Below are 13,671 nucleotides of genomic sequence, written 5' to 3' on the forward strand. Positions count from 1 at the left end.
ATTGTGCGAAAACGTCATAACGTTAACTAGCAGCTGGTGCCACCGAGCTAACTTAGCTGTCTAATGTTATGGGCTAGCTAACGCTGCCTTGCATAATGGACACATTTGGGGGGTTGGGGGGCGCGGGTGTGTTTTCAGAGGGGAGGCCCACATTGATGGAGTTGCTGTAGGCTATTCTATGTGCGGAAAAATAACTGGCCAGTACCTGGCATAGCCTAATCAGTTTGTTGGTAATTCGTTTTGACAGTTGATGTTGCACAGTAAATGCAGTAGCCTACATTCCGATCATATAGTCAGGTCTGGCCTGGTCATGGTCGAAATCAGGTCTGGCCTCTATCAATCTGCCAAAAAAACCTGGAACTTGCTAAATTTATTAGCAACCCCCTCCCCCACATCTATTAGCATACTGGCTATGAAACACATCCATCCAGTTAAATTAATTTTTAATATGAACAGGTAACAGGGGGAGGAGGAGGGGTGTTGCAACAGCAGTCCAGGTTCGTTGCGGGCGAGTGGTGGTACCCTACTAACACAATCAGGTTGCAGCAATATTGCAGCAACGTGCAATTTAGACTTTTGTATGGTCCACTCAACGTGAAGTTAAACGTGCATGCAACGCAAACGCGGTATCTGCACACAAGTTGCTGCAACGTGCAGGTCCAACGTGCCTGCAATGTGCACACAACGTTGTGATTTCCGTGATGATTTCTATGTATATTTAGCACGTTTTGGTGCCGTTGTGGCAACGTGGACAGGAAGTAACGTTGTAGTCGTACCTGGCTGCAACGTTGTATACACGTCTATATATTACTTTGTTACGACGCTTGCTGTTTCCAAATAAATGTCAAGCTTGTTTGATTTGACTGCCATCCATGTGCAATTTACAGTCAAGCGGTTGCATGTCTTCTAAGCCTGTTATGCTAACAGACTTGACAAGTTGCCTAGTCGCATTTGACTGACGTCAACAGAAGTCTTTCGAGCTACGAGCGCCAAACTTGATAAAAATAGAATATTATACTTGATAATAATATTTAATTCCAGCGGTTCCAGTGGCTGTATTTCAAACCGAAGGGCTCATCCCTAAGCCCTACACCCTACGGAGTGTCTTTCCTTCGTAGTGAGCACTGTTATGCTGTGTTCACACCGGGCGCAAATTTTTCCTGCGGCGCGGCGAGTTTACATAGAAAGTCAATACAATTTGCGCGAACTGGGCGGCGGGCGGCACGGGCGGCGACATTCGCAAAAGTTCAGTTTTTTAAACTTTCTGCGGCGGATTCGCGCGGCGACCCATTGATCCCGCGGCGAGATTGGGCGAACTGGGCGGCGCGCATTTTCTCCCCGCGCCCGGTGTGAACACAGCATTAAGGGCATAGAGTGTCAAAATAACGCTCGTTTGGAATGCCCTTCAGTCATTTTCAGGGCTGTTCAGGGATGTCGCATGTGTCAACAGCCTGTCACAAGCTATATGGCTAACCATAACCATTGTTAATTAATACTGTAAATCCTATCTTAACAGAAAAGCTTTCGGAGTGGGAAAGTGATGTGTCCTGATCCCAAACTATTATAAGCCCAAAACGGCGGGGTCATCAGAGAATTTCACGAAGTAAATTAATGTGCTTCACCTGTTTAAGCAGCTGAGTTTGACACAGCTGTAGGCGATTGGCTATTGCTAGTTTTGCGTCCGATTTTTGCCTAATTGTTGCTTGATTTGTTTGTTTTATGTTTTCACTTTCACTTTTGGCCGGGAGTAATAAGTAAAGTAACAATATTACTTTTCAAAAGAGTAACGAGTAATAAGTAAGGGTGTGTGTCCACCGACAAGCTGTATTTTAGAGCTGGCGCTGTTTTCTTGTTGTTTACAATGGGTAATGAGCTCTTGGGCGCTATAGAGACGAGAGCTGTGTTCCAAGTGCTTTTTAGCGCTATAGCGCCATGAGCTCTAGGCTCTTTTTCAGTTTAAAAAAAGTTTAACTTTTTGGGCTAGAGCGCAGGCTGATAAAGGTGATGTTCTGATGACTAGGATAGTCAATTTTTGGCAAAACTGCAGAGACAGCTAACATTAGCACCAGCTAACATTTGCCAGCTATCGAACTTGGCTAATTAATCTGCAGTCTGCAAAAACATAACACTCGTTGCTAACGTAGGTGTAAAACATCGGTACCCTAGCCAGCTCTTAACTCCAGCTCTTATGCACTGTAAGCAGTTGTAAGCTTGCCGCTGTTCAGCTACATACAACTCGTCGGTGGACACACTGCCTAATATATTAAATTTTTTGAGTAGCAAGCCCAACACTGTTTTATATTAGTAAATTGATCATTATTATCAACTCATTTGTAAAAGGTCAGTTAATATATAGTTAATATATTTGATAATACCATGTTCATGAGTTATAAACCTTTTGGGATGTTATTCCAAAGTTGCAACTATCCCTCATTTACTAACACTAGTGCACAAATAGATAAATAGACTCATCAATAAATGGATGGATGGATGGATAGATAAATAGATAGATAGAAGAGAACAACCACTATGGGGGAGAAACGAGGTCCGAGAACTGTTATCATCCCCGAGACAACATAGCTGGACCTGTAAGTAGGTGGGTTGGATAGCTGGTGGGACCTGTCGCCATGGGGTGCGGTTATAATAAATACAAATAATCTGTAACTCTGACTTCAAAAAGAGGAGCAGCGGTATATCGCTGGTATCATTTCTGGTGAATAGCAAACAGAAGCTCACAAATAAGATTACATTAGCTTGCTACGTTTTCTCCAATGCTTCTGGGTATTCATGTATTCAACAATATGATATGAATGTAGAAAGCAACTCTTCCATCCAGAGATACAATTTTTAAAAGATAACAGATCATCAGATGGATTTGAGAGTAATGTTGTTGTTTTTCTCCTCCGTCCAGCCAATCGTCTGCCCTCCATGTGTCTCTTGAGCAAGCTGAGGTCATACCGGCTGGCCTGAGCCAAACAGGGCTGGCACGGAGTACACTGAGCTTGCACACGTACTATCAGAGAGCATGTCCTCTCAGTGTAAACTAAGAGCTGGCACCTTGGAAAACGGCCCGGGTCACAGTGATGATTGCATCAAGGAGCAGGCCTTGCCAAGTCTGCATTTATGTCCCTCTGCCTTTCTTTCTAAAATAAATAATAATAATAATAATAATACATTTTATTTATATAGCACACTTTCACATCACAAGACCTCTCAAGGTGCTTCACAGCGAGAAATAAAAGCGCAGATAGAGCAGCAAGTACTTAAACAAACAATACATACACCATCTACAAATAATACAAAACAACTAATAAGGTAAGAAAAACACAAGCTGCTAAAAAACAGGGCACTAGTGGAAGGCAGACTTTCTCACACTCACTGACTGACTGACTGACTCACTCACTCACTCACTATCTCATTCACACTCACACACACACACACACACTCACTCACTCACTCACTCACTCACTCACTCACTCACTCACTCACTCACTCACTCACTCACTCACTCACTCACTCACTCACTCACCCACTTTAATTTCCCTCTCCTCTCGACATTTGAACATCAGGGACTCCAAATGGAGACATATTGTAGTCATTTATTCACTTGCACAGCTGTAACCTCCTGCATGGGTGTCCAAATTAGACAGCCGCCCAAAGAAATTATGTACCAAAAAAGTCCCTTACCTGCCAGAATATGCTGTCTATCGTGTTTCCCAGGAAGCCCTCTCTTGTCTCAGATGAGAGGAGTTTGGGACCGAGGATCGTCATAAACTCATCAAAATCTACCTGCCCATCTCCTAAAAAATAAAAGACGAGGACACATTAAATGTCTGATTCGTGATAATTGGTTAGACAACGTGATGTCAGAGTATGCAGTGATCCGGAACTGTAGCTGAATGGATTTATGATAAGAGAGATAATTAGTCCCCAGGGATCCACAGCAGAACAGTAATTACCAATGGTACACTTGTGAGCAAAGGACAGCATAATAATGAATCAAACTGAGGCAATATCATCATTACAGTTCAACAGGCTTTTGCTCAATCAACCGGAACTTTCATAATCGGTTTTGTGTAAATGAACTGAAATAAACATTTTTTTTTTGCACTGCCACCATATGTTTGTGCTTCCGCAAAGCATTCTGGGTGTCACATTGCTCGGTCGAGATGAGTCATTACAAAGCATCGGCGCACCTGGTCTCCCATCAGAGTCCGTGTGGAGTGAGGACATAACATTGCAATATCAACCCTGCACAGTTGAGCCTCTCACATAAAGATCCCTTGATCTCTTTCATTTAACCTCTGATTCTTTCACAGCTCCTCTCTCCCCTACTCTCTCACCTTTTCTTTCTATCCACCAACTTGTATTCCTCACCTCCATCTCTTCCTCCACCATTCGTACCCTCACTCTGTTCATCCCCCTTACCCCCCCCCCCTCTGGCAAAGTCTTCTCTTCAGCATTAGGCTGAATCCCATTTCACATTTTTACCCCTACCCCTTGCCCCTCGAAACAAAGTGGCAAGCTCTAGTGGGTTGAAATCTTCCCCTATGAATTGGGACACCCCGTCAAGACCGATACGTCAATAGTAGGTCCCCTAGTCTACAGTCTACACAGAGCAGTAACAAGTGCAGCAACTTTGTTTAGTTGCATTTCGAGTGTCACTCATATACTATCAAAGGGAGGGAAATGCGACAAGGAAATTATGCCATAATCAGCCCTAAAACAATGGTCCTCATTGCTGAATTAAGAAAAAGTTAAGAAGAAACGTCTTCTTTATAGTCATGATTGTACAAGGCATAGTGGTGTCCTAAAATAAATAAACGCACTATGCAAACACTGCAAATGGCGGTGAATGAATAAATAAGCACTAAACTCAGTCGCTATACTCAGACTCAGCACAACAGCACCTTATGTTCTATAGTCATCAGAATGGACACATCTACATTCTGTACAGAAACATATGAATATCCATAACTAAAATATATCATATGGGCCTACATAATATAGATAGGGCATATCAGGATCCAAAAGTAGCCTACTCATGCTTTTAACTAAACTTTACACTTTAATCATCTGCTCTCAGCACATCCCAACCCTTTCATGTAGGCTATATATTTTGCATTTTGTATTAAAAGTCCATATACCGTCTTGTTTTCTACTGTTATTTTGTATTGTTTTTTTTCACCTTGCTTAAGCTTAGTGTGCACATTATAAGAGCCAGCGGAAAAACATCTCACTGCTCATTTTACTGGTATGTTGCATGTGACGAATAAAGCTTCAAATTTGCACGTGACCTTGAACATCAATCAGGTCAATTGGGAACGTCTCAACTTTTTCCAAGCTGTCTAGGGATTCTGTGTGCACACGACCCTGTAGTAAGGAGCTGGCGGGGCGTTTATGTATGCAAATTCAGGTGTACGAGAACGAGCATTCAACTTAAAAAGGGGAGCGCAGCTGAGAATACTTTGGCAGTTTAAGAACACATTTCCATGCGGTCATGAATCCGGCGGGATCTTTCTTTGGGTTGGTCTTACGAAGTTTGTAAGAATACATTTAAGAAGACACTTAAGAAAATGTTCAGGAATGAGGTCCATATCTCATAAAGCATTATGGAACGAGAAGCAGTGGGATGTCACGGATATTGCCACGGCTAGCGGGAGTGGTTAGGCACGACGTGCAGCGGAGTGACATCTCACGGTTTCGAGTTCCATAATGCTTTGATACAACGGTTGCCACATTTATCCGTCAATATTTCAAAAAGAAAGACAATACGAACTTTAAAATGTATTTTTAATGGAACTATTTGTTAATCATTTGCGGATACTTCCGCTGAAAAAGGGAACGTTGCCAGGCACCAACAATGCTACAGCACATCTTTGTAAACATTGATCTGAACACTGCCACAGCTACTAATAAGAGGTGGATTGATATTAAAAGATGTGCGCACATTCCATTTTAGCATGGGATTATCGTGGTTATCGCCACGGCTGGAATGCAAACTGACCAATAGAGACAATGTACCGGATCTATACCGTTGTATAAGACATAGCATGCCATAGCGATTTTTCATTAGGCCATGTTTGTCATAAAGAATAGGTCTATAATTGAAACAATATTAAACAAAAATATGGTTTTCAATGGAGTCAAAAACGATGATTATAGTTTTTGTGAAGAAATTATTAGGCTACATTTGTGCTTTTTTTTTTTTTTTTTTTCGCTCTGAGACCGATGCTAATTTTAGTTAATTGCTCTGCCTAATTTTTTTGCCTTGTCTGCCTAATTAGCCTACCCAGAACAGACCATGACATAGACATTAGAGTCAGTGGCAGTGTTTCCGAGATAAGGCGTTTGTCGGTGGTGTACCATGAGTGTTGACTGCTCAGTCCTCTTGATGGCTAGCTACTGTAGCTATGAAAACCAAGCCGATTTTCAAATTGGCTCTTTCTTGATAAATTGACCACAGATTTGAAGTTAAACAAGTACATTACCACCTAAAAAAGCAGATTTTCAAATTCGCTCTTTCTTGATAAATTGACCACAGATTTGAAGGTAAACAAGTACATTACAACCTAAAAAAATGTTATAATGATATTCCGTAACACAACAACTTGTTGAATACTTCCTGTGGCTGCGCTGGGATGCATCATCAGTGATGTATCCTGGGATCATTGGGTGTTTCTGGTCTGTTCAAACATCGTACACCCTCACCCAGGTGCGGTCCCCGGCTTGCATCCCAGCAGCAGTTGACCACTGAGCCTCCCTCTTCAGCCAGAGCCACCAAGTGGCTCTCTCTGTGGCATCAATGGTTGATTTGACAGCCCTCTTCTTAGCCAGGCCCACTATCCGTTGCTTGGTCAAGACTCTGCAGAGTGACCAGCCTGCAAAGCCCCAACATCCCACCTTGATAGGCTCACATCGGGTGATCCAGCCCTGCCTCCTGCACTCCTCTATCAACTCCTGGTAATTGGCACATTTCCGCGCTTGAGCTTCATCCATGTGTTCCTCCCAGGGTACAGTGAGTTCCACCATGATCATCTGTTTGGGGAATTGGAAAAAATTACCATGTCTGAACTCAGTGTTGTTGAGACGATGTGCTTTGGAAAGCGCAGCTGCATGTCAAGATCAACTTTCAGCTGCCAGTCGGGTGCTGGGGCGAGGAGGCCAGTAACTTGGCTGTGAGGTGCGTTTCAGCACCTAATCATGCCGCCAGCGGTAGCGACCGTCCATAGGCGATTCTACCCTCTGAGAGTAGGGGGGGCAACATTTTGACGTGAGAAAAAAAACAAACAGTTCTGCCGTCCCGTCCCATCTATTTACAAACAATGCCGTGTCCGGCTGGGAGGAGGCCGCGGGGTAGACCCAGGACTAGGTGGCGGGACTACATCTCCGCACTGGCCTGTGAGTGGCTAAAGATTCCCCAGGCAGAGCTGGTTGATGCTGCTAGGGAAAGGGATGTCTGGGGCCCCCTGCTGGAGCTGCTGCCTCCGCGACCCGACCCTGGATAAGCGGATGAAGATGGATGGATGAAAAAAAAAGTTTTTTTTTTTTTTTTAAGAATTTGAGCAGAGTTGGGCTGGCCAATCAGGGGGGGCACTTGCCCCCTGCACCCCCTATAAAATCGCCCATGCGTCCGTCTGCAAGCACCTTTGGCCAGCTACTGAGGATGTGCTCAAGGGATCCTCTTCCAGAGCACAAAGCACAAGATGGGGTTTCGATCTTGCCCCAGACGTGGAGATTTGCAGGGCTTGTTAGGCCATCGTACACAGCCTGGATCAGAAAACGGACTCTGCTCGCAGGATGTTGTTCCAGGTGACCCTTCGCTGCTCTGCAGATTCCGACTTCCCACCATCTTGCTTGCTCTTTCTTCTTCCATGCCTGCTCGAAACTCCTCCTGGAGAAGATGCCGCCTCTCTTTGTCCATGGCTTTGCGAATCTGCGCCCTGGGGAAGTAGCCTAGACCAGCACGGCCTCTTGCCACATTCCCCACAAGCTCCCTCTGCCTCAGCCGAGTCTCTGCCACCTCAAGTGCCTCGAATGCTTTCCACTTCCTGCCCATCCTGACCTCAATTCTTGCTGCTGACACCTTGGGGTCCCTCAAGTCTGTATATAGGAGTGCCTCCCTTGTCCGTGACACCATGAACTCTTCTAGTAGACCATGCCGCACTGCTCAGGCTGCATGGAAGGCCAAGCCACTTGCGGAGGTATTTGCTGATCCTCCTCTCCACTAACTCTATTGTTGTCATTGGGATCTCATATACCAGCATGGCAAAAAGGCTAACAGAAATGGCGCAGCCTGCTATGATTCCCTTTTCTAGCCGATGCCAGCTGGATGTTTTGGACCCAGATGTTACTCTCATCCTGAAGTCATTGTAGTAATCCACGATACGGTTTCTGATGTTACTGGGCACATGGTGTTTTTACAGGGCGATTTCGACTAAGCCATGTGGTATGGACCCGTAGGCATTGGTCAGGTCCAACCACAGCACAGCCATATCTTCCTTTGCCTCCCGGGCTTCTCGGATGAGCTGAGTGACGACACCTGTATGTTCCAAGCAGCAGGGTATTCCAGGAACCTCGCCTTTCTGCACTGATGTGTCAATGTAATCGTTCTGGAGGATGAACTCTGTCAGACATCGAGACACAATGCTAAAGAAGATCTTGCCTTCCATGCTGAGCAGCGAGATGCTACAGAACTGTTCGATGTTCTTTGAGTTTTCCTCCTTAGGAATCCATACTCCTTCTGCACACCTCCACTGATTGGCGACTCTCCCTCTTCACCAGATCAGTCTCAAGATTTTCCACAGATGCCTGAGGAGTCCTGGACATCTCTCGTAATGTATGGCACACAACTGGGTCCTGGAGCTGAGGCTGATCTTGCTCCTTTCATCACCTCCTGGACCTCCTTTAGGCTGGGTTCTCTTAGGTTGAAGTCGACCTTGGGGGGTGGTGGGTCAATTAGAGCCTTCTGGGGACCAAGCACCTGATCTCTCTGTGGATCACTCGGGGTGTTTTTGAGGAACTGGTTGACCTTCTCTGGGGAGCATGAGAGGTGGCTGCTGCGCTTGTCCCCTAGTAGCTTCTTGACAAAGCCGAAGGGGCTGGATAGGAAGGCTGTTCGTTTTCTAGCTCTCCTTTCTCCTTCTCCTGTGGCCCTCAGCTCTACGTAGAGTCATGAGCTTCTTCCACAAGATGTTCTTTAGTTCAGCGAGAGGTTCTTTCTGATCCTCCCTTGCACTCTTGTGTTCTCTTTTCAGCGCTTGACGCTCATGCCACAGTTGTTGTATCTGGGCGGCTCAACGGTTCTTAGTGTAGGAGGCTCCAGGTTTCTCCTTTCTTCATAGCCAAACCACTCTGCAGAATAGCTAATGATGATGAATGTCATGCTCTGTATCCGGTTGTCAGCCTCACCCTTAGATATGGTCTGTGTGATGTTGCAGACGTCCTCGTCAAACTGCCACTACTCGATCTGTTTGTTTGCTGGGGGCCATCTACAGTAATCTTCTTTTTCTGTGATGCTGGGTAGAGTGTGGGGCTGTAAGGCATGGAGGTTTTGGACTCTGTGGGGTGATTCCCGGCCGGGCTCATCCTGCGTCTCACCAGGGATGGTGCCTGTACGCTGCTCTTCATGCTCCCTCTCTTTGCATTTTATCCTGGCCATACGGATTTTAAGGCCAAATACTACAACAGTATTATTTCGGAAATGTGTGGTGCTCTTTTGTTGCTTGCCCTTGGTTTGAAGTGTGGGTCTGAAAAATCTCAGTTTCGAGGGCTATGTAGCCCTCGCCCTTACCCCTACACTTGACACCCTTGAGGATTGGGACGACCCTACCCCATGTGCAAAATGAGGTGTTAGGGCAACGCACTCACTATCTAACTCACACACATGCACACAATACACTCACTCATTCATTCACCCACTCACTCATTCACCCACTCACACCAGTCCCAGACAGTTGTGGCTGTGCAAAGACCCTAAGATGTCATAATGGATGGACAGATGGAGTGACAGTGTTTGACAGGGTGAAGAAGTCAAGGTTCTGGGAACAGTGTGTAGTAAGGGTTGTGTCAGTGTTGTTGAGTAAGGTGTAGTGTATTTGTAATGGTGGTCAGGGTCTACACAGGTGGTACGGTCCGCTCTACTGAAGCACATGACATCGGAACTACTGTACTGTACAGTATATTATGGATTTATACTATAGCACAGAAATTTGTTAAGCAGAATATTACAGCCAAATTCTATTTGCAGACCCAAGCCATAAGACTGCATCCATCACAAACTGATTATGCCAGTGTCCTCCCAGCACCCAGTAAATGGTCCAAAAACCAGCCAATTATTTATTAAACATACCTATTACACTTTTTTACTATTTGGATGGGTTAATGAAAGGAATGCATTTCTAAACAGTTTATTGCAATTGGTCTGAGTAGGGCAGGTCATTCATTCCGTGCCGTGCGGCCATTTTTGGTAACGTTAACGCCATAGCCTACTAGTGCAAAAACTTGCATAAATGGGATTAATTATTAATGGATGTCAGAAGATTCAGAAGTAGTGGCTATTGCTCCTATAAGCCAGGGTAAGCTTGGCTTACCCATACAAATCCAAATAAAACTTGATTTGTTCGATTTTCAGACTGTTTTCGACTTAAATGCGTCTTGTATTCTGCCATATCGCTTCATTTTCATCCGTGTTTAACGTTTTGGTAGTGCTCCTTTGCCCCCTACAGTCCTCATGAAAATACAGTCCACGTTACGGTCCGTTGACACCGGTCTTACTAGCTCGTTATTCACTTAACATTGTAGGCCAGGTAAAATGATGCAACAACTTGGCATGACTGTCCCGTCATTCACATCACCTATTGGTCAATCACGTTACCCACTTTAGCTATCTAACTACTGGCAGCATCAATGAACATTGAAAACGGAGATCTTGAGTATTTGTTGAAAGTTGATTCCAAAATGAAGTTGATTAAACGAGTTTGGGTTACGATATAAGGTAGGTCTTTTGTGATTAATTACCAGTTGTTATGGCTGTGCGTTTTGCTTTGCCTAGATTTAATCGGCACTCTAGAGCGTTAACTTTGCTTCCTGGAGCGGTGGGCTAAGGCCTAGTAGGCTAGTAGTAGTAGCCTAAAGACTGATTAGTGAGGGAGTAGGCTATTGAGTGCTGTGCCCTAAGGGGGTGTATTTTATTGTTCTGTCATTCCTCTTCGTGGTGCTTGGCCATTGTTGTGATATAATGGCTCTGTAGTTTATTTAGTGTGTCCCTAAAAGCTTGGTTGTTTCTGTATGTTTTTTACATATAAAAATGCCACTGTGCTCAGCGGCCTTCTGGTGCAGTGAAACCTCCCATCAGGGCATGCTTTGAAAGCGCATCCCCCACAAAATTGTGTGCGCTGCGCGCGTGCTACGCTGGTCCTGACTTACCCGGTTCTAGGACCCACCAGACGCCAGGGCTTAGTTGTCTTGATTGAAAAACATTTTAGTAATTACAATCATTTTTAACGTGTTTTAACTTTACCAAGACAATTATCCACCCAGGGTTTAGGCTCTCAGGTCACCCTACCTATCTGGAGAGGAGAGTTGGCTGGTTGTGACTCGTCAAATAAGGCTGAAGATGCTAGTTTCATAAGATGCAATTTTCTTTTGGGGAAAACTTGTTTATTTGTTTGCAGGGATGCCCTTTTTCATGCACTTTGAATCACTTATGATGGACTTGATACATTTAGTGTATTTTTACAAAAATGTTTTTGCATATTATCCATATAACAGCAATCAACTTATTTTGACAGTTTTAATGAATTCAGAGCAGTGAGGAGACATTCCAAAGATATGGTAATGGTAAGGTAGATAGATAGATAGATAGATAGATAGATAGATGGATAGATAGATAGATAGATAGATAGATAGATAGATAGATAGATAGATAGATAGATAGATAGATAGATAGATAGATAGATATAGACTTATGTCAAAAACACACAGAGGTAGGTGTCGGTGAGAACTTAGAATAACAATGAGAAATGAGATATCCCTCTAAATCTGGCTGAAAAACGACTTAAAACAGGCTTAAAAGCTCCCAAACAATTTGTGTGTGCCCCCCCTAACATATTGAATGCCCCCCCTGGCATTTCATTCTGGAAACGGGTCTGCCCCTAACGACTAAGTTCCATACCTAACACTAACCTTAATTTTCACCCCTCAGAACTGAATATCTAACCCTAACAACTAACAGTTAAATTCCCAACTTAAATGTATTTCTGTATTGCAATACAGAAATACATACAATTGCACTGCATTTATATTGGTAATTCATTGCTTTTCAATATGGATGGATATGGATGGATAACACCTTTTGAGATATGCATTAGAGTAATATAGGGGCTAAAAACATGCAATATGAGGTATGTTTTAGCCAGTCTATACTGAGTAAGAAAGGGAACTGTTGACGTGCTGTTCTCAAACAAAGACAAATTTGCAGCCCAGCTGGATTGTGCTGCTGCCATTTGGAATTGACGACTGCGTACAGTACATACAACATGTTTCCAATTCGCACAGCTGCTCGCCTGGCAAAGATATGATTGAAACTCTCATTGCCGTTCATCATACTGCTTGTCTTTGATGCTTTTGTCCTTTTGATCTTTTGTGTTGCATCTATGCACATTGAAATAAGTTGATGATTGCACAAATTGCTTTGAAACACAAATTGTGTTTTGAAAACATCTCCAGTGTGAGAGAAACATAATAACAGCAAGCTGGCCATCTTATCTCTGTTCATTCATCTCCATTTATTTCATTATATAAATGAGGGTCCTCACAGTGCAATCAATCGTTAATTTTCTTGATTAGAGACTGTAGTGGGGAAGAAAGTAAAGCGGCCAGTTATGGGGAGCCTTGAGTATACTGAAAGCATTATGCATCATCCAGCTCTATTATTACACTTTTCTTTATTTTGCCAGATCGTTGTCTTTACTTTAAGGTAAGCAATGTGGAAAGCCTGGCTCTAGAACTAGCTTAGTCTGGCTATAATCTCATTTTCGTGGCTCAGCAGGTGTGCTGCTGACAGCGCACACTCTAAGAACAAAACAAGAAGTCAGAGGTCATACTGAAGGTAGGGTAGAGCGCTGTGTTTTGAGGTTTTCCCTGGCCAGACACAGCAGGGATAGGCTTTGGAGGAGAAACAACTGTGTGACCAGGTAATGACATGTGTGTGTGTGTGTGTGCGTGTGTGTGTGTGGTGTGTGTGTGCGTGTGTATGTGTGCGTGCCACGTACTGTATGTGACCTCAACAGTGTGGTTGTGAAAATATGTGCATATAAATTCCTGCAGTGTTTTTATGATCCAGGGCTTGATGCATGTTTGTATGGCAGAACCATCCACGCCTATTAAAGCTAATGGGTTAAGCGGAAGTCATGAATACGTAAATATGAATGAGTGTTTATGCATGAATATGAATGAGTGTTTGTGCATAAAATTGCTTATTGTATGTAAATGCACAAGTAAAGTATGATATAGAATAGACATCCAGGTTCATGTATCATACATAATGGTACATCCCAAGGGATAAGCCAAGCTTCTGTGTGCATGTCTCATCATGTATGTGCTTACATGATTATGTCTGTGTTTGCACATGAGTGTGCCAAAAGAAGAGGCGAGTGTAGAGAAAAGTCA

General features: G+C 43.9%; 1 protein-coding gene across 1 annotated transcript in view; it reads right to left on the minus strand.

Annotated features, from left to right (window-relative positions):
- The window catches only part of LOC311313419 (calcium-binding protein 8-like), a gene marked incomplete at both ends in the record, with an annotated part of 107,718 nt that overhangs the window by 53,256 nt on the left and 40,791 nt on the right, over positions 1–13,671 (minus strand). Inside the window, one exon of the mRNA XM_084443544.1 lies at positions 3,688–3,800. Within this exon, the coding sequence (XP_084299670.1) occupies positions 3,688–3,800 (113 nt within the window). The remainder of the gene's footprint in view (positions 1–3,687; positions 3,801–13,671) is intronic.

This window comes from Borostomias antarcticus (assembly GCF_949987555.1).
Source record: "Borostomias antarcticus genome assembly, chromosome: 1".
NCBI classification, from domain to species: Eukaryota; Metazoa; Chordata; class Actinopteri; order Stomiiformes; family Stomiidae; genus Borostomias; species Borostomias antarcticus.